At 39.4% G+C, this 25,349-nt stretch overlaps 1 protein-coding gene across 2 annotated transcripts in view; it reads left to right on the forward strand.

Annotated features, from left to right (window-relative positions):
* Window positions 1-25,349, forward strand: part of LOC133442257 (beta-galactosidase-1-like protein 2) — a 26,492-nt gene extending 1,143 nt beyond the window's left edge. Inside the window, exons 2-19 of one of the 2 annotated variants that reach the window (XM_061720215.1) lie at window positions 559-744; window positions 3,116-3,184; window positions 3,608-3,703; window positions 5,456-5,564; window positions 9,114-9,206; window positions 9,338-9,419; window positions 10,022-10,086; window positions 12,406-12,490; window positions 13,371-13,514; window positions 14,693-14,773; window positions 18,363-18,484; window positions 20,903-21,049; window positions 21,432-21,503; window positions 21,792-21,870; window positions 22,024-22,111; window positions 23,322-23,436; window positions 24,066-24,182; window positions 24,931-25,349. In XM_061720215.1, coding sequence (XP_061576199.1) covers window positions 559-744; window positions 3,116-3,184; window positions 3,608-3,703; window positions 5,456-5,564; window positions 9,114-9,206; window positions 9,338-9,419; window positions 10,022-10,086; window positions 12,406-12,490; window positions 13,371-13,514; window positions 14,693-14,773; window positions 18,363-18,484; window positions 20,903-21,049; window positions 21,432-21,503; window positions 21,792-21,870; window positions 22,024-22,111; window positions 23,322-23,436; window positions 24,066-24,182; window positions 24,931-25,017 — 1,837 coding nt within the window. In that variant the 3' untranslated portion in view covers window positions 25,018-25,349. The remainder of the gene's footprint in view (window positions 1-558; window positions 745-3,115; window positions 3,185-3,607; window positions 3,704-5,455; window positions 5,565-9,113; window positions 9,207-9,337; window positions 9,420-10,021; window positions 10,087-12,405; window positions 12,491-13,370; window positions 13,515-14,692; window positions 14,774-18,362; window positions 18,485-20,902; window positions 21,050-21,431; window positions 21,504-21,791; window positions 21,871-22,023; window positions 22,112-23,321; window positions 23,437-24,065; window positions 24,183-24,930) is intronic. The other variant, XM_061720216.1, reaches the window with a different exon arrangement.

Here is a 25,349-nt window from a genome sequence, read left to right on the forward strand (position 1 = left end):
TAGTAAAAAAAACAACATTAAAGCACATTCCAGAGTTGTATAATCCAGGTGCCATAAAGTAAAAACATTGCCATGTTTCTGGATCAGCCTGTACATTTAGAACAGGGGTTTTCACTAACGACCTGCCACCTACCTGCAGAGGAGCTGGTTTAGTGATTAGTTGGAACAACTGCTGGACTGGATTTTTACTTTATGGCACCTGGATGATACACCTCTGGATTTAATGTACCAGATATTTGGCCTGGCTCGATTGCTGTAAACAAAAGCCGAATTGCAATGATTAGTTGTCAGATCAAGCACATGGGATTTAATTTCATACTTTAATTTTGTTCCCCTCCTAACCCACCACAGGTGTGGCTTTCCGTTGATAATTAACGCAAATGTTATGATAGATAATCACACGAGAGCTGCCTTCCCTCTGGGATTCTGTGAGAGATTTCTGAAAAGGTTCAAGTGGGTTTGAGTAGTCAGAGCTCAGAGAAGTGGAGGATGTCTTAAACCTCCTCAATAGTTGCATATATTTTTCTTGCTGCTTGTAAACTGTGTTTTACCCCTCAGGAACCGTCCTCCAGTTAGAAGAATGAACCGTTCAGGGGGTCTGAGGGCCGACTCGTCTCACTTCACTTTGGAGGGGAAGCCCTTCCGCATCCTGGGAGGATCCATCCATTACTTCCGAGTCCCCCGAGCCTACTGGAAGGACCGGCTCACGAAGATGAAGGCCTGCGGTCTCAACACTCTCACCACGTAGGTTTTCTGAGGCTCTTACGGCCTTGTAGTAAAAGGCCAAGGTTCACACCTGGCATTGAAATGTGTCCCCAGGTTGTGTGTCGGGTGGCTACTTGTGATTGGATCTCAGTAACCAACTTTTTATGAAATATAAACACCTGGACTATATCTTACAGTCAGTTGTCAGAAAGTCTACTGATGTTGTAAAATCATGAATCCATTCACTGACATGAACTACTATCGTTTAAACTTTAAAATATGAACTGACCAGAGGTGGGTAGAGTAGCCAAAAATTTTACTCATGTAAAAGTATTGTTACTTCAGAATAATATGACTCAAGTAAAAGTAAAAAGTAGTCATCCAAATAATTACTTGAGTAAAAGTAAAAAAGTACTTGGTGAAAAAACTACTCTAGTACTGAGTAACTGTTGAGTAATGTCTGATTTATTTTTTTTAACACAACCATTCAAACAGACAAAAGTACAAAATAATCTTCTTCAGGCAACTTAAATCAATAGAATAATAAAAAATTAAAATGAAGAAAAAATAAAAAATAGCTCAAATTAAAATAAGCTTAAAGTAAATTCAAGTACTTTAATAGATAATAAAATAAATAAAATAACAGAATAAAAAAATAAATTAAGCACAAGTAGCACAAAATTTCAAGGCTTTATACTTTTCTTTTTTAACCAGGCAGAACTAGAACAACATGAACTCATAGAAACTCTGTGTGTGTTTGAGTCTGTGTATATGTGACAAAATCACTGTGATGTCATGAGATTGACCCGTATGCGGAGAGGATAAAAGAAAAGTAACAGCTCAACGTAGCCTAATGTAGCGGAGTAAGAGTAACAGTTTCTTCTTCACAAATCTACTCAAGTAAAAGTAAAAAGTATAGTGATTCAAAACTACTCCTAAAAGTACAAAATTTCCCAAAACTTACTCAAGTAAATGTAACAGAGTAAATGTAACTCGTTACTACCCACCTCTGGAACTGACATTTTTAGCTGCGATCCTTGCTTGTCTTGGTGCCTGATTCCTTAAGAGGTGACTCAAGACCGATCTGGAGCTTTAGTGCTGCTGTCATATCTGCATTTATTAATATCACTGCAGAAATACGTATAAAAGACGAACTGTGGGTATATTCTGAATCCTACATCCTGTGAAGTTTGTAGCTGCTTTTTACAGAAAGTATTGTTTTCAGAATATTGAGAAGTAACAAAACATCCTAATGGAAACTAGGCTGCTTGTGTGGAGTCACGTCAGAGATGTAAGCTGTCCTTTAACGTGGTCCAGGAAGTATTTGCATTAAAACTTTGAAAGAATGTGGCTGAGCGATGGGATCTGAACGTGTCTCTACTGCATCCTGAGTGTTCACACCTGTATTTAAGGCCCGTCCATCTGTGATCTGATCAGCCGTGACACGTGTCAGCACCAGGTCTAAACAGCCCCTCAGTGTAACTCACTGCTGACTAGGGTTGCCACCTTTCAGAAATGGAAATAAGGGACGCCCTGATTTCAGCAGCGCAGGAGCCAAAAAAAAAGCCCCTAAACTTCTAAACTGAATAAAAATGTGTTTATTTTATATGAAAAAACAAAATGCTTTGATTTAAAGTTTAAAGTGCTTTAATAGCATTGAACTTGCATGACTGTACAGACAGCCAGCCTAGCAACTGAAATAGCCTCCTATGTATGTCCACATCAGCCCAGATGTATAATATAGCCTGCAGGTGAAGAATATGGTGTAAAAGTTAATTTATTTCAATATTTCAACTAGAATATGGTGTAAAAGTTAATTTATTTCAATAATTCAACTAGAATATGGTGTAAAGGTTAATTTATTTCAATAATTCAACTAGAATATGGTGTAAAAGGTTAATTTATTTCAATAATTCAATCAGAATATGGTGTAAAAGTTAATTTATTTCAATAATTCAACTAGAATATGGTGTAAAGGTTAATTTATTTAAATAATTCAACTAGAATATGGTGTAAAAGTTAATTTATTTCAATAATTCAACTAGAATATGGTGTAAAAGTTAATTTATTTCAATAATTCAACTAGAATATGGTGTAAAGGTTAACTTATTTCAATAATTCAACTAGAATATGGTGTAAAGGTTAATTTATTTCAATAATTCAACTAGAATATGGTGTAAAAGTTAATGAAAATACGGTACAAATCGCGTCCCGTATTAGTTCAATACGGGACGCAACATTTTTTTCTCAAATAAAGGACAATTCCGTATTTTACGGGACGACTAACATAAATATTGGACTCAAGACAAAGGGGTGTCAGGTAGTCGAGTAAACACAGGGTCTTTAAAACATGAATATTACTGTTAAATGACTGAAAACACACCAAATAAGACTTTGCATTTCTTTTCAGTTACGTGCCATGGAACCTGCACGAGCCAGAGCGAGGCGTGTTTGACTTTGAAGACCAGCTTGACTTGGAGTAAGGACGTAGTAATGAACATAGTCCTGTAGGGGGCACTGTTGCTTTGTAAAAGAGTGTAGCTCACCTTTATTGTGAGGGATACACTAACTAACAAGATATACATTCAGTCCTCAGAGATGGTTTTTGATATATTGGCTATTCCCTCGCAGAATTAATGACTGGGTTTATTCCTGATGAGTTGATCCATCAAATGTATTGCTCTCTGTCGAGGTAATATTAGGAACATAAAAAGAAAATTGAGTAAAATCATTTAAATTGAATAATTTTTGGTTTTTATTTTAACCGACGTGCCGTCTTGAACTCAGAGCTGTTATCTGTTCCTTTGTTAAACTGGCTGAAGTAAAGATTGACAATTGGCTCTCCAGATGAGGCGTGGAGCCCACTGAGTGCACCTTTAACAGATTTTGTATCATCTGCCAGAGCCTACCTTCATCTTGCAGACAGCTTGGGGCTGTGGGTGATTCTGCGTCCAGGGCCGTACATCTGTGCTGAGTGGGATTTAGGTGGACTACCCAGGTACTGTATTAAAAAAAACAACAAAAAAACACACAATTAAATGTTACCTTGTTTGGTAAAGTAATTTCTATGTGCCATACAGTAACTGCAACAATCTGATACATTAATATGAAATAGCCAGTGGGATGTCATTTCTAGAATTGAATCGGAAATAGAATAAGGGCCACTCACATCACGCGCTGTAACAATGAATTAAAAAACAACATACTTGTAAATGTCTTTTCATTTTAAGTGGATGGTGGAGTTTTACCTATAATGATGGGAATAAGAGAAAACAATATTGGGGAGATTACTTTTATCTTTTTGATGCAAGAGGAAAAAAAAAAAGAGTCTGGTTTTCTCCTCCTTCCTCTGTTCAACATATCGCAGTAGCAGCACATTGTCGAGCTTGGATGCAACTGCAGAGTGCAGAATGTGCCATGCATCAAGGAGCATTATTATTTCGCAATGTGGATGTTGATATACAGTAATTATCGTCATAGTTATAGTCGTTGGCATGAATGGCCCTTTAGTAAAGTAATCCATTTGTTAGTGAAGCCTTTGATGCTGCTTTAACTCCATTAAGCTCACGTGATCGTAGAATTTATGATACTCCTTTAAGTGCAAGTTTCAGCAGCTCTGCTTCAAGTGGAAAGTGATTTGTTTGCGTGATTTGTCAAGAGGGGATTACTAACGATAGCACACACACATAGTAAGATTACATGGACATCGGTTCTTTTTTGTTTTTGAAATTGACCCGCATCCACATTAATGTCTCTGCCCAGGGCTGGAAAATATCTCTATCTTTATTACACCATCATAAACACGTATCCCAGGGCCATACGTGGTTATTGGGCATGCAGAGAGAAAACGCAGCTGGAAATAACCTTTGTTGCATATTGTTTCCTATAATTGCTTCCCTCCTGCACATGTAGGCAGTTGCAGTATTGTTCACGGCAGAAATTAGCTGATACCAACTCTGTAGTATGTTGGTGCTCTGTTGCCGCGCTGTTTACGCCTCTGTTTACGCCTCTGTTAGGGCACGGTCTTGTGACGGTCACATGACATGGGCTTGGGAAGTCATGGGAGGGTGAATTGTGATCCAGAAAAGCAAATCATAAAACAAATAGGTACACCAGTGTCATAAATTGCAAATTATTTTGCTTTTGCTCCTCAGCGTGAGACTACAGTTGCATTTTTACACTGAAACAGGATCTTCAACGGATAAAAAAATGTTGTTTTCGAAGATGAAATATGCTGGAGTGGTGTGAATGCCAGGCACAATCAGTTATATATTTTTAAAATGAAAATTGACATGGATGGCTAAGATGTGTTGAGAGTTTAGGGCTATAAAATGTACATATTTTAAGTGAACAACTTCTATTATTCTGCTAAGAGTCACTGAGGACTTTTAGTTAGAAGATTCATTAAAGCTGACAAACCCATAACCCTTTTAAAGATGAGTTCATTTGCTTCTGTAATCAAAATACATTTAGACAGATAATTGGGTAATTATTGGCGAGACAAGACTGGAGGGTGGTATTTTTGGAGAAGCTTTACCCTCAGGGAGTGTGAGGTGGAGGTTGGCTTTATTTAATTATGATCATAATGAATTGTTTAAAGGGACACGTAATGATGCTTGACCCCAGGGTTTAAACCCAAGATATGCTTAGAGGGGTGTTTTTCTTCTTCAGAAACCTAAAAAGAGTCTTTAACAATGCTTTGAGGGGACTTAGTAGTAATTATTCAGGATTTACATGTTTTGTTTTTTAGTTGGCTGCTGCGAGATCGGAACATGAGGCTGAGGACAACTTATTCAGGATTTACTGATGCGGTCAACTCCTTCTTTGACCATCTCATCAAGAAAGTTGCTCCATATCAGGTACTAAAACTGTCTTACTTTTAAACCCGTCCCTTATATTCGTCATCATTTTGAGTGTGTTATTTATGAAGACAGAAATCTTTAAAATCTGTCCAATACTGAGAGAGAAGGAAATGATACTAATTATCTTGTGAGAAAGGGTAAATGCAAAAATTTGCCATATCCATCCATTCTCATTGTTTGTTTACAGGCTGGTTCTGACTTTCTGGAAACTCTGTAGTGTTGTACAATATTAAATTATAGTGTCAGGAATGATGAGGACGGTCATAAGTCCCCTCGGTTTGATGTTTGCTCTTTCTTAATTGAGCTGGACTTCACAGGTGAAGGGCCGAGGGGACCCAGGGAAACATCTTTGCTACAAAGAAGCTTACGTGTTAGAGGTCGTACTTGAGTGTCCGCTGTCCTTCCCTTTGGCTGTTATGATCGTAAAAAAAAAAAAATTCCATCAGTGTTTCAATACCAGCCTTTTTTTTTCAATTATTGTTTAATTTTTCAAGCTTTTGTTGGCAACCTTCAAAGCTTTCATACATCTTTGACTTTTTTTGTGAGCAGTGCTGATTTCTGCATCATTGTGCACTTATGGGTGATGCACATTTGAGCATGTCTGGAAATATGGCAGAACATTTGGCCGTTTTGTTTGCTCCTTCACAGGAACTCCTGCTTCCCCCCGATCACAGTTATCCCTCTCAGCCTCCTTGCTGGGTTTTTTCTTGGCAGATGAACCTATCAGTACTTGCTTGCTCAACATTTTCTATGGGGCTGTGTTCTCCCAGAGAAAGTACGGAAAGGGTCACACATTAAGCGATTCAGTTAAAACACGGCCTCGGTCTACCAGCTGAGTTTATCATTTATTTATTCATTTTTTTAAAGATTTAGAGTCGGATAAATAATATAAATAAATATATTATAAACCAACAAATAATCTTTTTATTAAATATAATACCTTAAAATTCCATGATATAGTAGAGCAGAAAACTGTTTTATTTGCCTTTAAAGCCCAGCAGAAACTGCTTCCAAACTGCATTCAGGACCTGTTCCAGATAAAAGAAACCCGCTATGACCTGAGGGGGAAACTCATGTTTGAGATGACAACAGCAAGAACTAATATTAAAAAGAGATGTACATCAGTTAAGGCTAGAGAAATTTGGAATAGTTGTAATAACAGCCTAAAAATGTGTCGCTCTATCGTCAAGTTTAAGAAATTGTTTAAAAAAAATACTGTAAATAAATATAAAACACTATAATTATAGTGTAAGTATACTATCAAAAACATTCTAGGATGTGAAACGTCAATTTTAAATTTTGTCTTACTTATTTTTTTCTTCTTTATGTATTGTTTGTTTCCACTGAGTAAAAGCTAATGTCTCATATTTTTGCTGATCATAAGAAAAAAGGGTAGGCACTATAAGCTACGGCTTCAGCCTACACCTTTTCGGCAAAATAAATGTTGTTTTTTTTTTCTTTCCTTTTCATCTTGTTCTGTACAAGCCGAAATAAAGATTCATTCATTCATTCATTCATTCATTCATTCATTCATTCATTCATTCATTCATTCATTCATTCATTCATTCATTCATTCATTCATTAAGGCCTGCTCGACTTCCATAACTTGTACAATAGCTGCTGGTAAACTACTGCTGCTTAGTTGTGGATACTGGAATGTGATCAATCAATCAATCAATTGTACAATTTAAAAAGTTAAAACAGGGCCCAAACCCCTCAACCCTCAAACAAACCCTACACAACAAACACATCGTAATAATTAAAAAGTAGAGTTAAAAAAACAGAGGGACCAGAGGGGAAACACCACCTTATGGAGCCACCTGCATCAGGAAGGTGTAAAATGAAAGTATAAACTTTATATGTATATAGTTATTAATAACATTTGTTCAGGGCTTTTTCTTCCTTTCACATCAGTGACATGTTTGTTGTATTAGCATGTCTGGTTGAAAAATGTAATTCACTTATCTTATCAAACCAAGTAAATCAATACTTATGACAAATAGCGAATCAAGTTTGTCAACATGTTTTTTCTTTAAAAAATTAATTCCAAACAGGAAAGGTCAGATTGAGACGGCTCCGGGGCCATGTTTTATGCATGTGTGCTCTGTTAAATGAATATAAAATGAAGGACCTAAATAATAATTGGTGGATAGTTGACACTCACATCCAGGTGCGGTATGGTTAGGGTTAACACACGCACGCACGCTCGCGCACACACACACACACACACACACACACACACACACACACACACACACACACACACACACACACACACACACACACACACACACACACACACACACTCTACCTCTACTAAAAGATGTCAGTCTCTCGTAGCAGTCAGCAGTGTTTTCCGTGTTATTTCCACACTTTGACCCTATGATCCAACTGCCGTAGGCAGAAAATGGACTCATCGTTCCTCCACATGTTCAGCTTCCAGTGCACGTGTTGCAGACACCAGAGCAAGAGTCAATAACAACGGTAAAAAAATCAGTTGTTTGGCATTGGCAGAGAAGAATTGAGGAATTGTTCATGGGCAGAACCCACCGACTCAGCTCTGCTGCTCATCCCACAAATGCATGTTCCTTACAAACGTGTTGTATTTAGAAGGGAAATAACCTGGCTTTCCAACCGTATAACATTTATTGCCAAAAAGCTTTGTTACCACAAAGAAATAATCTACCAAACATGGCATTCTGATGGGATTGAAATCACAGACCTCCTCCATGATTGTTACAAATTACCGCAGGTCCCCAGATCATTTTAATCCCATGTGAAACAGTGTTGTGAGTCTGTCAATAGCTCAAGGAAGCACTTTGACTTTCATGCCGACAAAACACATTTTGCACTCCTTTTTTTTTATTACTTGTTACACAGGAATAGCAGAAGTGCCATTAGCATTGTTGAAAAGTAATCCAATCCATTTACGTGAGCTACTTAAGTCGTTTTGTTTTGTTCAATCATTTTTACTATTATATCTCAGCGAGAACAGGGGAGATATTCCCTTACCTGGGCTAGTTCATGTAATGGCACATCTGAATGTTTGCTACAACAATGTCTATTTCCTTGGAGCACATCATTGCACTAAATTTCCAGTTGCCAGGTATGGTTGTTGTTTTCCACTGATGGTTAAGATGTCTGAAAATAACTTCATCCAATTTAAATGAGAAAACAGGAGCCAAGGTTAAAAAAAAGCACATGGTGGAAGACATTATGCAAAATGCTGTGGAAATTGCTGTTTATTTTCATTATTTTGATGCTGGTGGAGGATGCTCTCCATTCATGAATATGTTTTTTTTTATGTTGATGCCAATACTACTTGTACTTGTGTCTGTACACAAATACAGGGTATAACAGAACAATCACTGTTAGGAGGCAGAACACATCTCTCTGTCATTTATTTTGTACTATTATGAGAAAGTTAACCCATGAGCCCAAATCAAATCTTCCAGAGATTAGTGTTTGGGCAAACAGTTATTAATGAATGTCTAGGAAATCTCATTACTAATGTTTGTCCTTTATTTATTGGAAAATGATATGCAGTACTCCAAAGGCGGCCCAGTCATAGCAGTTCAAGTGGAGAATGAATATGGTTCCTATGCTAAAGATGAAGAGTACATGCCTTTCGTCAAGGAGGTAAGAAATGCTATTTAAAAAAAAAAACAACAATTTTTCTGAAATTTTGTCTAAATTAAACTTAACTGAGGACACATCATACGTGCTTTGTTTTGTTTTGTTTTGTTGCCTCTTTAATCCTCTTCCCTTAGGCGTTATTGTCCAGGGGCATCACAGAGCTGCTGCTGACCTCTGATAACAAGGATGGACTAAGGCTTGGAGGAGTGAAAGGAGGTATTGTCAGAAAGGCTGACAAACAAGCTCTCACACACACACACACACACACACACACACACACACACACGCACACACGCACGCACGCACGCACGCACGCACGCACGCACGCACGCACGCACGCATGCACACACACACACACAGACGCGCACACACACACAGGGCTGGTTACTGTGTGTTGTTTTCATGCATAGTGGCAGGCGATCTGACCTAAGGGCAGCCCAGTGGTGTGTATCTGCAGTTCAGATCCAGTTTAGAGACAAAGATTCTGCATTACTTTAGAAAGTTGCTCTTTTTGCACGTTTACTGACGGCGAGAATGGGCTTAAAAAAAAATCCTATTTAATTTTAATGAATATCTCATGAGATTCTTTTTCAAATATTAAAATTATTGAAATATTGATAAGCAAATTATTATATATATTATAAAACAAAATGATATTAATAAAATATGTATGTTGTATATGCCGCATTGAAAACTGGTGAATTGCAAAGGTCTGAAGAAGCTTTTACATTTGTAAATGAAAGGATGGTTTGGCTAGAATAGTTTGACAGAACAATCTTATTTGATGATATATTCTTGTGTTTCTTTTTTGTTGAAAGCACTGGAAACCATCAATTTTCAGAAACTGAACCAAAATGATATCAAGCATCTGGATGGAGTTCAAGTAAGTTGCATGTGTGGAACGAACTGCTTGAACTGTGAGTCCAATATTGTTACGTGTTGTTATGTTGGTAGATTTGAGAGCGTTTATACCAGCAAGGTAAGGGCAACACTTATGAAACCTGGAGAGTTTTATTATATGGCACGTGTGTAACATTATAGGCTTAAACACTTATACTGCATTCTGGATTAGGAGAGGCACCTCATTGTCCTCACTTGTCAATTATTCTACTACCTGGAATCTTTTAACCATATTAATTTTATATTCTAAAAATATTTCATTTATTTTATTTCCCTGCCTCGTTCTCCTTTAAGTGTATCGCTGGATTAAAATTCAAGTTATGTGTATTCTCTAAATACGATGAAGAAAACACTAAAAGCCATATCCAATGTTTCTACAGTTAGAGATGGCTCAACATTGGCCTCGCTATTCCCTCTGAGCACCTAACTGTACCCAAGTTAGACACATAATTAGAACTCCTGGCTCTTGCCAATGAGTAACTCCAAGTAAAAAGAAGTAAAGATTTTGTAAGGACAGTACTCATCTATAAATGAAGAGTTGGAAAGTTGGAAAACATTTTATCATGTTGGGTTTTTTTCTTCGATACAGTTTATTTCTGGGTTGTGTTAATACAGTCAAGAACATGTATTAGAGATATCCTTTGCTTTACTTAATGTTTTTTTGTTTTTCATAAAGGTTATGGGGCTTTCAGATAGAACGTAGTCGGTGCTGCACTTCCAGTAGGTTTAGGGACAGGTGAGGACAGCGCATGTATGAATTGTCCCCGTGTGGAACACCAGTTCTGCAGAACTAGGAGTCTTAAATCATTCTGGGATTTGGTTTGCAGATACTGACTTTTTTTTTTAAGTTTTTGACTTGAATGCATGATGCTTCTTTCTGCCTTTCAGCAAAAATCTCTGGCTTTAGTTGTATTCATGAGGAGGGGCGGTCGAGCTGCGGTAACGGTAAAGAGCATGTCGGTATGATATCCCCAGACAAAGAGGGGAGTTGAGAGAGTTTAGGCTCATCAGGAGCTGCAGCTGTAACACTGACAGTTTCAGGTGTACTCCACGCTGAGTCAGCAGCACTTTGACAGCCTGTTGGGCGGAGAAGCACTGAGGCTCGCAAAAAAGTGGGGACCAACTTCAGACTGCTCATCCCTGCTCATACACCTGTTGTGGAAAGATTTCTTTCCACACTTAAAGGGGACCTATGAAAAACACGTTTTTTTCTTTCTTTAACATATATAAAGTGGTCTCCCCTCAGCCTGCCAACTCAGAGAAGCAGGAAAGCAACCAAATTCTGCAGTGTCTGTACAGCCGCCCGGATGAGCCGTCCAGTGCTATGTAGCTTCTACGAGCCATTTTCGTTACGTAACCAAAATGCAAACCACGGCCACAACTATAAAACCGTGTAACTGCATGCGAGCGTCCGACTATCCTGTAGCACTGCGTGACATCGGACGCTCTCTGTCCATCTCCCTCCAGCAGCTGCCACTTAAATGAGGTTTTTGTAGTGAAATGAGGAGGAATCATAGAGATAACTTCTCATTTCAACTAACTGGATCAGCCGTTCCACATCCGTGATCGTTTCCTACAGCGCTTTCAACCGGCTTTCAACGCGAGCGACAGGAAGAAAATAGAAGCAGGTCGTCCGACAAATGTTCAGCTCAAAACGGCGCGCTGCGCTGCAGCCAGTTAGGACCGTCCAATAGAAAATAAAGCAATGGAATTGATTTTGTTGCTGTCGCTCGCATCACATGCAGTTAGGACACGGTGTAACTCCACCGGTCGGAGCTTCCGCCATTTTTTCGTAGCGGTGTATCGCGTCATTCAGGCAGCCAATCAGCACAGAGCCTCATTATCATAGCCCCGCCCACTCAGAATCCCACATAGATAATGAGGTTAGAGAATGGGAAGATAAAGACATGGTTTAGAGGCTGAATTTCTAATTTATTTAGCAAAAACAATCAAAAGCTTGTTTTTAAGACATTCAAGGCCTGTTTAAAATAGGTTTTAGATGCCATAATAGGTCCCCTTTAAGTATTAATTTTTATGTTCTAGTATATGTTAAAATGTGTTTCATAAAGCTCTGGAAAGTGGTCCACTTGCAAAATCAGACTCTTCTCCATTGCTGTGGTGGTCTGTCAGGTTTACGACAATCAGATAGACTGTGGTGTTACCACGGAGCACTTATCCCCAAAATGAACATTTTGTTTAATTACGGTGCAGCGCAGGTTCAGTTGCTGAACGCAGAATCCACCACAAACCATCTGAAATCCTCTTTATACTGCCGTTAACACTATACCGCTTTAACCTGTAGCCTCAAAAGCCTAAGATGGTGATGGAGTTCTGGTCCGGATGGTTCGATCTCTGGGGCGACCTTCATCATGTATACAGTGCTGAGGGTAAGACACTTTTCTTTTCCAAAGATAATTAACACTTAAGGTTGGGAGCATATAAAGAACTCTCAAGACAGGTATTACCAGGAGAGGCTTTGTTGAGAGAGACAGAGATTTAGAAGTTAGGAAAAGGGCTTTTTAGGTGTGAATAAAATAATCTGTGAGTGACGAAAAGGCTGGTTAAAGACATACTCAGTGTCATGGGAGTTGTATTCGATAAATTCTTCAGGTTGAGTGCTCGACTGTCTTTTAACACCAGCGCTCATCCATAAAGGGAAAAAAAGCCCTCTTAATACAGCTGGAAAATGCAACCCCATATCCGGAAGCATAGGACAAAATCAGAAAAAGGTAACCTTTAATATAAATCTTATAAGCAAATCATGCTTGCTTATATGCCCAAAAAAGAAATCAATTGGACGGCCATGCTCAAATGCTCAAAGCATTACCACAGTCAATTGAATACTTGAATATTCAGAAGGGATTCATGCCCTTGACAGTTCAGGGCTCTGCAGACGGCAGCAAGCGCAGCGTTTGGCCACTCCCATTAGTCCGGCTCGGCCACTCACTCTGCCCAATTGTTATTCACAAAGGCTGCTGCCCTTGATTCAAACGATTGAACTCAATCCAATTTTACTACCGAAATTCATTCTGAATGTATAATTATTTGCCCTGATATATTCATTGCAAAATATAGGTACTTGATTTGCAGAGGAAGGTTGACGACTTTAATCCAAAGAAGCGTTGTGACCTAATGAACTATAGTTATATGTAACAGGGTGGTGAGATTCAGTGATGCTTGACTTTAGGTAGCATGGTAGTATTTCAGAACCTGGTAGTCACTTTTAATATTGACCTTTTTAATCTCTGTCTTTTACTTTTCTGACAGACATGATACCCGTGGTGACAGAAATTCTTGAACAGGGCATGTCCATCAATTTTTACATGTTCCATGGAGGGACCAATTTTGGCTTTATGAACGGTGCTCTGGCCGTTGGAATGCCAGCGCCTAAACCCATGGTAACAAACTACGGTATGTTTAACCAGTCTGTTTTTACTTCCTGTGTTTGTGTTGCGTGAACAGCATCTCTGGTTTTAATCCAAGTAAGCAAACTAAAATGTCATAGCAACTGTTTCAGAGACTTCTACTGTATGTGCCTCTCTGTTTGCTTCCTACACCTTTACCTTTCAATTAATGTCACCGTAAGCCTCAATATGTACTTTCTATACTTCAGGAACTCCCCCTTTCTCTAGACTAAATTTTCCCCAATAACTTCATGTTGGACAAAAACAATATTTAATATTGATCTCTTCTCAATTTCCATTTATTTGAATTAGTGGGTTTATCCTAAAGGTGTAACAATATATCGTGCCACAAAATTTTGTGATACAAAAACGTCACAATACGTGTCGTGGAGGTGAAAAAGTGTATCGCGATATTGGAATATTAATATTAATCTATTGTGTTGACTAGTAATGCGCATCCGAAAAAAGAAAAAAGTCAAATCATACATGAGAGAAACTATTCAGTTTGTGGCAAAATATTTTTACTTGTATGAAACTGAAGATGCATAATGCAAACCTGACATTTACTTTTAGTTCCGTTTGTGGAAAATGGTTGGCCTGGCTTTTTCTTTAAAACTTAAACAGTTATAAAGCATTACAAACTGTAACAATAGGGCAAATGCACAGCATTGTTTTGTATTTTTCAAATAAAAGACCATTTTTTCCAGTCATATGTTCCTCATGCAAGGTTGTTAAAAAGATACTGCTATAATATCGTATCGTTATCGTGACCTCAATATCGTGTATCGTACCATATCGTGAGATTAGTGTATCGTTACACCCCTAGTTTATCCCAATTTGACTGGCTTGTAGAGCTGTGAAGTGACAGCATTTACTACATATTACTCTTTAAGTACATCTGTTACCTAAATAATGTGTGGGAAATATAAATAAAAGTTGGTAGAATTAGTTTTATATCCCCTGCAGCAGTCGTAATACTTGTGTTTACTGCACTGAATTGCCATTTACCATTTTGTGTCCAAAAGGCTCAATTTTCTGAAAAGATAAACCAGAACGTGTTTTGGCCCAGCGCTGTCTCAAGATGTTTGATAGGGGCGCACAGAGAGAGCATCTGCCATGCTAAGAGGCAACCCTGCCTCTCTCCGACTCCCGAGCCTGCTGTTCTGATAGCGCATTATCTTTCAGATTACGATGCTCCATTATCCGAGGCTGGGGATTACACCACCAAGTATCATCTTCTAAGGAATTTAATCAGCCACTACCACAGTGAGTGTTGTATGTTGTTGCTTAGACGAGCCTTGCATCTTTTGTGTCTCTTTCTCCCTCCTCTCTTTCATCTCCCCACTTAAGTTAATTCTCCTTGTAGAACCTGTTCTCCGGTCGTAAAGCGGGATAACTTTGCATATGATTACAAGCACAGATTTGCCATGGTTTGTGTGTGTTTGGGCATGTATGTCAGATTTCTGTCTAAATCCAAAACCCTCACTCACTGCATGCAGTGAAAATAGTTACTGTAATAAGCCTTGAACCATGTTTATTGTTTATATAGTTTCCCCCATTTCCAAAATATGAGTGGTGTGGCTAGGGCAAGCTTTGGGCAATATGAACAGAATCCAGTGTAATAACTTGCCCTGTAATGTGGTGACTGAAAGGCTGCTAAAGCGTGATTCAGCCGTATGTTTTGTAGTTCATGAACAATGAGCAGTGGCCTGCATTTTAGTGGGTCTGAGAATGCTTTGTGTTCTACTCAGCAACCACAAACATCTGACCTAATTCTGTAATTAGATCAGCTTTATGTTTTATTATTATTCAGTTGTCGAATCATGTACATTTTGTCAGTTACTGTTTGCCTCGTGGTGTTGTTTTGGCATAATTTGGTATAATGCGGCATAGGTTCAGGATAATCTCACACTTCTCAAGGTTTCTAACATAGATTTGTGACACATTTTTGGGGGTTTTCTCGTTAAATATCTGTCAAAAACAGCAAAAATTAATTATATGACTGTACAAGCTGTACATGAATCTTGACTCTACGTATAATTCAATTACAGTATTCTGTGATTGAAGTCTTTTTTGGGGTTTTTTTTCGCCACAGAGCAACAAATGAATCTGTGGTAGAATGACCACATCATGTGGATAACATGGTATTACTGGTGGCAGTGGCGGGGGGTGGAGGGGCATATCTATGACATTGGGTTGATTTTATCTGTCAGGACATGATAAAAACTCACCAACGCCTCTTAAGATTAAGTTTATATATGTATCCCAAGTCCAGCACCATGAGACTCTACACAAAGCGGAAAAATGGAGGCTGCAGATTAGTGAGCACCAGAGCCAGCATCCAGGATCAAACAACAAAGATCCAGAAATACATCAAGAAGATAGCCCCTAATAATAAGATGCTAGGTGGAGGAGGAACCATCATGGACAGAGAAGCTCTTGCACGGCATGTACCATCGGCACATTGAAGAAGTGGTTGACATCAAGAAATCCTACCAGTGGCTGGAAACGACTGGACTGAAGGGCCGCACGGACGCATTAATCATGGCAGCACAAGAACAGGACTTGAGCACAAGCGTGATGGAGGCCCGGGTCTGCCGCACCAGACAAGAGAATCCAGCAGATAATAGTGGGAGTCAAGACGCTGGCAAGCAAAGCATACATGAAACAGCACAACCAGGTGGTGGTTATCGTGTACAGGAACATCTGCACTGAACATGGGCTGAAAGTCCCAGAGTCAAGGGAGATACCTCCACGGGTGGTGGAGAATGAAGATCCAGACCAATAAGCTGGTGATGGCTAACCAATCCAACATTGTGGTGGTCTATAAACTCCAGAGGAGAGCAGTGGTGATTGACGTGGCTCAAGTGACAGCAACATTCAAGAAGATGGAACATGAGAAACTGGAGAAGTACCAGGGTTTGTAGGAGGAGATAAAGAAGATCTGAAAGGTGAAGGCAGCGGTGGTGTCAAGCTGGAAGAGTGGCTCCATCAGATCCCGGGAACAACATCAGAGATCTCTGTCCAGAAGAGCATAGTCCTAGGAACAGCAAAAATACTGTGCAGAACCCTCAAGCTCCCAGGCAGGAAATTTGTGTATTGTAGATTATTTTTTTATGTATCAATACTTCTTGGCAATAAATCTTATACCATTGGAAATCCTGTTTATTTCCCTTCTAAATGGTAACACATTTGTAAGGAACATGTATTTGTGGGAAGAGCAGCAGAGCTGAGTATGTGGGTTGTGCTCATGAAATATTTTGCCAAATCTTATCTGCCAATGCCAAACAACTTGTTTGATGATTAAAGTTTGAAGAAACAACGCATATTGGCAATTTCACAATTTCACAATTTATTAAATTGAACAAACATGATCCTCAGTAGCGTGTGGAAACACCATGCAGAGCCACAACAGGCTGGCACCTCCTCCTCATGCTGGACACACACTGGTGGGGGATCTTTAATTTTTAACCAGTGTTTATCACAAGTCAGCCAACGTGGTTGTGTTGGTGACTCTGGCACAAACAGCATCCCCAAACTGATCCCACAAGTGTTCAATGGGGATGAGGTCAGGACTGCTGGCAGGTCATTTCACCCTCTCTCCTCTCAAATAGTCTCTGATAAACCCATGTGGAGTTATGGGATTGCCACTGGTTGAATAATCTCACCTCGATATCTCTGTATTGAGATTGCCTCCAATGATGACATCCCTCTATTTTCCAGTGAGGGAGATGCTGCCCCACACCATCACACTGCCACCACCAATAGACGTTACTCTATCGGGGCAGCAATCAGCATATAATTCTCTGCGTCTTCTCCATACTTTGAGCATATGTTACAACTGCCGTAGGCAGAATCTGGACTCATTGCTTAACATAACGTTCCTCCACATGTTAACGTTCCAGTGCACGTGTTGCAGACACTAATGCAAACGCCAAAAGACAATGAAGGGCAGTCATGGCAGCCTTATGATACTGGAGATTGGTTGTGTGCAGTCTGTTCCAGATTGTCTGGGCAGATAGCAGTCTGCCACATCGCCCTGCAAACCCTGACTGCAAATCTGTAGAAGACAGCCTACAGTACCTAAGTGCTGACTGGGTGAGGACCCTGTCTTCTTGGGGGGTATGATCTTCTTGGGAGGCCCACTTTGCAGCCTGTCTTTAACATCCCCCATTATATGGAACTTGGCCTTCAGCTTGGAGATGGTTCGAGGGCTCAGTTCAAACAATCTTGGTTTCGCGGAACACCAGCTTAAAGTTGCCCTATGGCACGAGCCCGATTCAGATCAGTCAAACACGGTAAGCCGATTCTTGGAGCAGACACCTACTGACCACTGTAGCAGGGCCCATGCTCACCGGTGCTGCCAATCAGGGGCCCGGTTGGCACCTGATTGGCAGCGCCTGGGGGTACCAGAAGCTCAAAACAAGAGTCAATAGCAAAAGCAAAAATAAACTGTTTGGCATTGGCAGAGAAGAATTGGCGCAACCCACATACTCAGCTCTGCTGCTCATCCCTCAAATGCATGTTCCTTACAAATGTGTTACAATTTAGAAGGGAAATAAACAGGCTAAAAGCATTGTTATAACAAAGAAATAATCTACCACAAATGTCTTTACTTTTTGTGCTAACTTTCCGTGTGTGTGTGTGTGTGTGTGTGTGTGTGTGTGTGTGTGTGTGTGTGTGTGTGTACAACTAAGAGACTGCAGGCCTTAGTTACCAATTTAAATGATAAGGTGTTCTCACATATTTTGACACCATTTTAACCCTGAATCACAAAATAATTACTGCTGTATTATTACATGTCACCAGGGTAAATACAGGGTCATGGCAGACAGATGAAATGCAAACTGCTCAGATGTCCTTCTTTCAGATGAGCCTCTCCCTGGGCCGCCGTATCTCGTGGTGAAGAAAGCTTACCAGCCTGCGTTGGTCCAGCAGCACCTGTCTCTGTGGAGCGCTCTGCACTTCACTGAGAAGGTGAGCTACAGCCGACCGTAGAGAGACAAAGTTTGAGGCACCAAAATTATGAACTTGGAACATTAGCTCAAACAGGGAAATCATTTGTACACAGCAGAATTAAAAAAACTGTTTAAAAGCCATAGGAATACAACAAACTGAATAAATACAAGTAATCAAATCAAGACAATTAAATGATAATTGAAATTAACCCAAATAGGCTGTTTTTTATTTTCGAGCCAAACTAATTCTTAATTTAATTCACATTTAAAGAAAGAAAACCATGCAGTATATCCCATTTGAATTCTTTTTGCTTTGATAAATTGTGACAAGTGTGTTACCTAAAGCGCTGATAAACCTCTGTTTTTGTAATTATTACATGCATACATAATTGCATGAATCCTGTGTGGTATGTATATATATATATATGTGTGTGTGTGCGTAAACCTCAGAAGAAAAACATCAAAAACATATTGTACTGCAACAGCCCAAGATCCATGAAGAATTCATCTTCATATTGATGCAAAAGCTGTAGCTGTCGGAAACTATTTGCTGAGTAAGGACTCTTCCATGCATTCTAATATGTATGCATGTCTCCCGTTCACAAAACTTTTAATCTGGTGGAAAAACAGAAGTTTATTCATTAAAATGTTTGCTTTTACTGTTTTATTATATAGTGCAGCGGTATCAATGAAAAGGCGAGTGAGATGTAAGCGATGGGGAGGGCTAGCCTGCCCTGGGTTCTGGGCATTGTGCAGGGAGTCTGGTCTGGTAATGACAGTCCACTGCCAGCGTGATTTACTGGACCCACTGAAAAATCTGAACGAGGAAACAAATGAGTGGCCAACATTTCTGTTTTAGTGTGGGAGCCAGAAATGTTCTCAAAATGCAACAGTAGCCCTTTCAGGGAGCAGCAGCAATCAGCTGTGTGCAGCTTTATGAATGTAGAGCAGCTTGTTGTTGAAGTAAAATCAGAGTGCAACATTAAGTGTCTCCTTGGCAAAGAGGGGGGAAATAATAGAAAACAATTGTTTCAACAACTTGTTTGGATTGTGTCATTGTGTCTTTCAACTTTCATGTCACCAAAATTAGTATATACATTTACACCCAGCTCCTTCTGTATTTATATTAAAAACCAGGTGTAGCTCGTCTGGCAGTTGTTAATGACAAATATTCACTACTCGTCACAATAATTTGCTTCATTCTGAAGTGATACTTACTTGGTCAGTGACCAGGAACAAGCCATTGTTTAAAAAGCACTTACTCTTCACTGACTGACCGGGTTGTTTATGCTCAACATTTTGTTGTTGTGTTCGGAGGCACATGGCAAATGCTATTGTAGCATTAATAAAACCCCAGCTCCGAACCCCACACGGAACAGATTCATTAGGTGAAATAGAATCGCATTACAGTCACTTTACAAGGGGGACCATTTTTAAAATCTGCACTTAGATTTTTTTTATACTTCTATATATTTAAAGGGGACCTATTATGGGATCTAATACCTATTTTAAACAGGCCTTGAATGTCTTAAAAACAAGGTTTTGATTGTTTTTGCTAAATAAATTAGAAATTCAGCCTCTGAGCCATGTCTTTATCTTCCCATTCTCTGACCTCATTATCTATGAGGGATTCTGGGTGGGCGGGGCTATGATAATGAGGCTTTGTGCTGATTGGCTGCCTGAATGACGCGATACACCGCTACGAAAAAATGGCGGAAGCTCCGGCCGGCAGAGTTAGTTGTGGGCGTGGTTTCACGCATCGGAGGCCAAACTATGTAAATCGCATTTTGGTTACGTAACGAAAGGGAGCAGAATCTGAATGGCTCGTAGATCCACATCACACTGGACGGCTCATCCGGGCGGCTGTACAGACACTGCAGAATTTGGTTGCTTTCCTCCTCCTCTGAGTTGGCAGGCTGAGGGGAGACCACTTTATAGATGTTAAAGCAACAGAAAACGCGTTTTTCATAATAGGTCCCCTTTAATGGAGCTATTTTAGGTAGCTATGTTAAAACATTTCTGAGGAAGACTTTCTGCAGCACATGTGGTCTTTCAGACAAACTTTTGTTTGCTAATGCTACTCTTCATTTAGACAAATGCCTCTGTATCTCACAGAGAGCCACTATGTGTGCTATATTTAATATTCACATGGGATCAGGGCAGTAAAATCAATGGGGAATAATAATGAAGTCCCTATGGAGTCACTGTTTTCTAACAGCATAGCATATTGCGGTAACAATTCAATATTAGCATGTGAAGCACACAGTGGCGGAGTCCCTTTTGTGAAGTGAAAAGCTCTGGGGAGGGTCATTCAGATATGACGCTGGCAAGCTATATTTTCACCAGATTCATCAAAGCAAAGTCTGAAAAGTACGTCTGAAAAGGCATAATGTTGTATATTAGTCTGCCTCAAGCTCTTCTTTTGTTCACTGCGTAGCCTTTGAAGTCAGAGAGGCCAGTGAACATGGAGGCCCTCGCGGTCAACAACAACAACGGCCAGTCATACGGCTACACGCTCTACGAGACGGCCATCACCAGCGGAGGAGTTCTCAACTCCAACAACAACATCAGAGACCGAGCGATGGTGAGGACAGGACAGCAGACCCACTCCTGCAATCACACATTTGAATTTGTGTTTTTTTTAGAAGGAAAACACTTACAAAGTTGCATTCACACCCCTGGTCAAGTGTGCTTGTGAAGGACTGTAAGCAAACTGAGAATGTGACTAGTTTCCCCTTTAACATTCTCAAGTTTCAGTTTGACTAATGTATAAGACAAATAATCTTTTGTTTTGCCTTGGTGCGGATATTGCAGTCTAAAAATAGGCTTTTTATCCAGAAGCTTGGGAACACGCTAATGCTCCTGCTGAACTTTTCTCTGCACTATCTGTACGATCACATCGGCAGCATAAATGATTCATATGAGTTTTAATACTCTTTGCATTTCATTTTATGCTTTTGTTCCAGGTTTTTGTGGACAGACACTTTATCGGTGTTTTGGACTATCAGGTGCAGGAACTAGCCGTACCTGATGGGAAGGTACTGCTCATTTTTCCTTCAGTGCATACTTTAGGCCCATTCTGCTGTTTGAGAGGCATAAAGCATTTCATATTTAACAAGCCACATATGAAAACCTCAATTGATGCTGTTCGATCATTTCGGCAGCAAGGCCTAATATAAAGAAAAGTATTTATCTTGACCAATAAGGGTCGTCTTTTTCCTGTGTGGTCTTGTTTATGTTTGTAAATTTCTTTTTTTTTGTCCCATTGAAGATTATTGCTATTTTTATTAAACACTATTCATGTTTTGTGTATTTTCATGCTCAAGGGAAGAAGAACCCTAAGTTTACTGGTGGAGAATTGCGGAAGAGTGAATTATGGGAAAACACTGGATGAGCAACGCAAAGGTGCAAGCCGTTCCACAAACTGATGTTTTATACATGTTCCAGTTAGTTGATGTCTTGGCAGAAGATCTGCTTTCATTAAAACCTTGAAAAAAACTAATTGAGGTATCTTAAGGTTCATAAAGAAGCTGAAAGCAGCTTTGACTCACCTTTCAGGTCTTGTCGGAGAGATTCAGTTGAACACGCACCTCCTAAGAGACTTCATTATTCACAGTCTGGATATGAAGCCAGGCTTTGTAAACAGGTTTGTGTCTTGCAATTATTCCTACGTTTCTCCTCATGTTTGTATTAAACCTGTCTACCTTTGATTCATTCTAGCTTATTATCTCTCACTTAATACAATTACAGTGAAACAAGGTGACAAAATTCAGAAACAAAACACATCCTGCAAATCTAGTTTCTCCCGTCAAACCTCTTATACGTGGTGCAGTGTGTTCTCTTTAAGACTTGGCTTATTAAAATCTGCTCAGCAGTGTACAAGATGATCGGGGTGCTTTCATGGGCACGGCTGTAATTTTGTGTGCACATTTTAAGACGTTGGTGACATTCATTTTGTGGTATTCCACAGTTTCATAGCTTTTGGTTTCTGGTTATCCTCTAACAGATCTTAGTCTCTCACCAATGCTGATAGGATGCACTTTCATGTCTTCGTGTCGTCTGTGTAACCTAAAGTGGTTCTTAAAGTGTCAGTTCATGCCAGTAATTATGATCCCATAACAATCCAGACTAAAAGCTTGATTAGATGGCTGAGATGAAATCGTTGCGTCAACTCCCTCTTAAACACTTTAATGATGACAGGATTCACAACATGTTTCTTTATTTATCACAGTGAATCATTTTTATTTATTTTTTTGTTGGGTGTGAAATCATTTTATTATTATTTATAGGATTGTTTGTTTGATATAAAACAATTGATTTCATGTCCACAGAGTAGACGCCTACTTGTCAGTGTATGCAGGGTTTCCAGCTACTCTGGATCAACTAAACCTCTCAAAGTTTCGATACTGCAGTCATGGTCAACTTGGATTTTAGCTTCAAATGTTGTGCTATATATATTTTATGTATTCAATATCTCTTTTTGTGTAGCAGAATTTTTTTATTTTTTTTGCCCCAGCATCGTTCTGAAAATGTTGCTACCTGAAGCTCTTTTCTACTGAATGCTACACAATAATATGTGCGGAAAGGCTTTTAATGTTACATCATAACAACATTTTAAATTCACTTAAAGGCAATAGAAAATATAGATATCTTAAAGGCAAGATACATACTATAGTCTTAGTGAACATGGACATTCCCCCTGCCATCCTTGTTCCTCCTTTTACTTGACATTTACCGTGGGCAAAGGATATTTTATATCGAACTGTTGCCTAGCAAGCAGTCCTCCAAAAAGTTGAGCCTGATATATTCTTTTCAATTTGCAACAAATGTGATATTTCTGCTTTTTATTCTCTTAGACTTGAGAGTGCGGGTCACTGGATGTCTATGCGCCAGCGACCTTCTTTTCCTGCCTTTTTTCACGCCAAACTCTATCTGAACAGATCTCCTAAAGACACCTACATCAAACTCCCCGTAAGTAAGAGGCTGCGGCACAGAACATCCCCACTGTCAATGACAGCCTCAGAAACTGGCATTAATCTGTTTGTTTTAGTCAAAAACGGAACAAGGGACAGTTCAACAGTACCAACGCTCTGTCGGTCTGTGAAGCTAGAAGATGCCTTTTAGCCAGACTGCACTCTTAATTCAGTTCTATGTTTTTCAATATTCATCGGAAAAAAGAAACTCATGTCAGAAATGTTTATTTCTGACATGTTCTGTTCCTCTTCCACAGAGAAATGCCCTTCTTAAGAGATGCATTATAAATGTATTAGATGCATTCACACAGAAAATATTGTGTGAGAGGTCAGTGTTTGTGCATAATGCATTTTCATAGAAACATGCTCAAATGTTCTGTTTTCATTCACTTCTGTATAATACAGTTATTGATTTAAAAAAGAAAACTCCTGTCAAACAGTCATTTCCCTGGTGTTTTACAGCAACTGTGCTGTCTGTTTTACCGTCTTTATTTTTTGGGTCGCATAATGCATTTTTCTTTTTTTTCAGAAAAGTTCATATTTGAAAAATGACAGCACAGAATATGATTAATGAAAATATAAAAATCATATTAAAAAAGCGCCATCTGTAACTGGTTGTGTTCACAGGGCTGGAGCAAAGGTGTTGTTTTTATCAATGGTAGGAATTTAGGACGCCACTGGTCCATTGGTCCCCAGCAAACGCTCTATGTCCCGGCTCCCTGGCTTCACAGAGGGGACAACCAGGTACGCTATTTGATCCTCGCACACATGTATTCACCATTCGGAAAATGTGTTCATCATCAGCATATTTATAGCACTGATCACTTGAGGGCAGATGGAAAACTTCTGCACAAAGAACAACACCTGTAAAAATAGACCATCCCCTTATCTGTGTGAGCATCTGTCTCCTTCTCTCTGAATGGTCACTCAATTTGTAGCACTTTTTATTTTCAAGTAGGTCACCTAAAACTGGTTCGTGAATGTTGTTTAATTGTTCAAGGTCTTCCCTTTACATATGTTTCTCTTAACAACAACTATGTCATCTCAGTCCCAAATATTGAGCTGACAATGATTGAAAACTGATTAAATTGATGAACCGATTCACTGATAAAGTTCCTTGTGCAGTTTGGTTATTTATGAGCTTATTTATGATATATCTGAAGGATTCAGAATGAATCCATCCTAGTCATCAGTGCCCTAATATTCCCAAATTGTAGGTATTTTAAAAAACCCTTCCGATTCGCATTCATTATTTCTATTTTTCCAAACATTTTACATTTTAACCACAACTCACCTTGATGCGTATGCCAAGATAAAATACTGCAACTTTAAAAGACTTCAGCTCCATCCACAGCATCCCAGTGTTTTGCCCTTTTGCCGTCTCCTGCAGTTCTCCTCGGAGAGTGGGCAGATATCGACAGTATCGCTCAGCCGCCCACTCTCCCTGTCCTCCCGTGACCTTAACTTGGCTGCTATTTCTGTGTTGTCACAGGTCATAGTGTTTGAAGAACAGGAAACGGATGGTAAAATCCAGTTCAGCAGCAGCCCAGACTACGGCATGGCCGTTGACGTCCAGTAAGGACAGCAGGTGCAGAGGGGACCGAGGCCAACGCTGTGAGCTATGTTTACATGGGACCCAACGTCCTAATCTCATCAGCACCACTCAAGTGTTCATGTTGTCTATGGAAATAATTAATATGGAAGTTTGATTAGATTTTATCTTGGCACTTTCTTGACTGACACGGTTTGCTACATTTAGTTTAATCTGTTTTATTCATTTTCATAAAAGCCTTTTCAACCTGCATTCTTGTGCTGTGTAATTGAAGACTGAAAAGCTGTTAAAAGAAATGATTCTGATTATATTTAACCCTTTTTAGAAAGACTTATCTGACCTGTTTTAAAAACGTGTGA

This window comes from Cololabis saira, chromosome 4 (assembly GCF_033807715.1).
Source record: "Cololabis saira isolate AMF1-May2022 chromosome 4, fColSai1.1, whole genome shotgun sequence".
NCBI classification, from domain to species: Eukaryota; Metazoa; Chordata; class Actinopteri; order Beloniformes; family Belonidae; genus Cololabis; species Cololabis saira.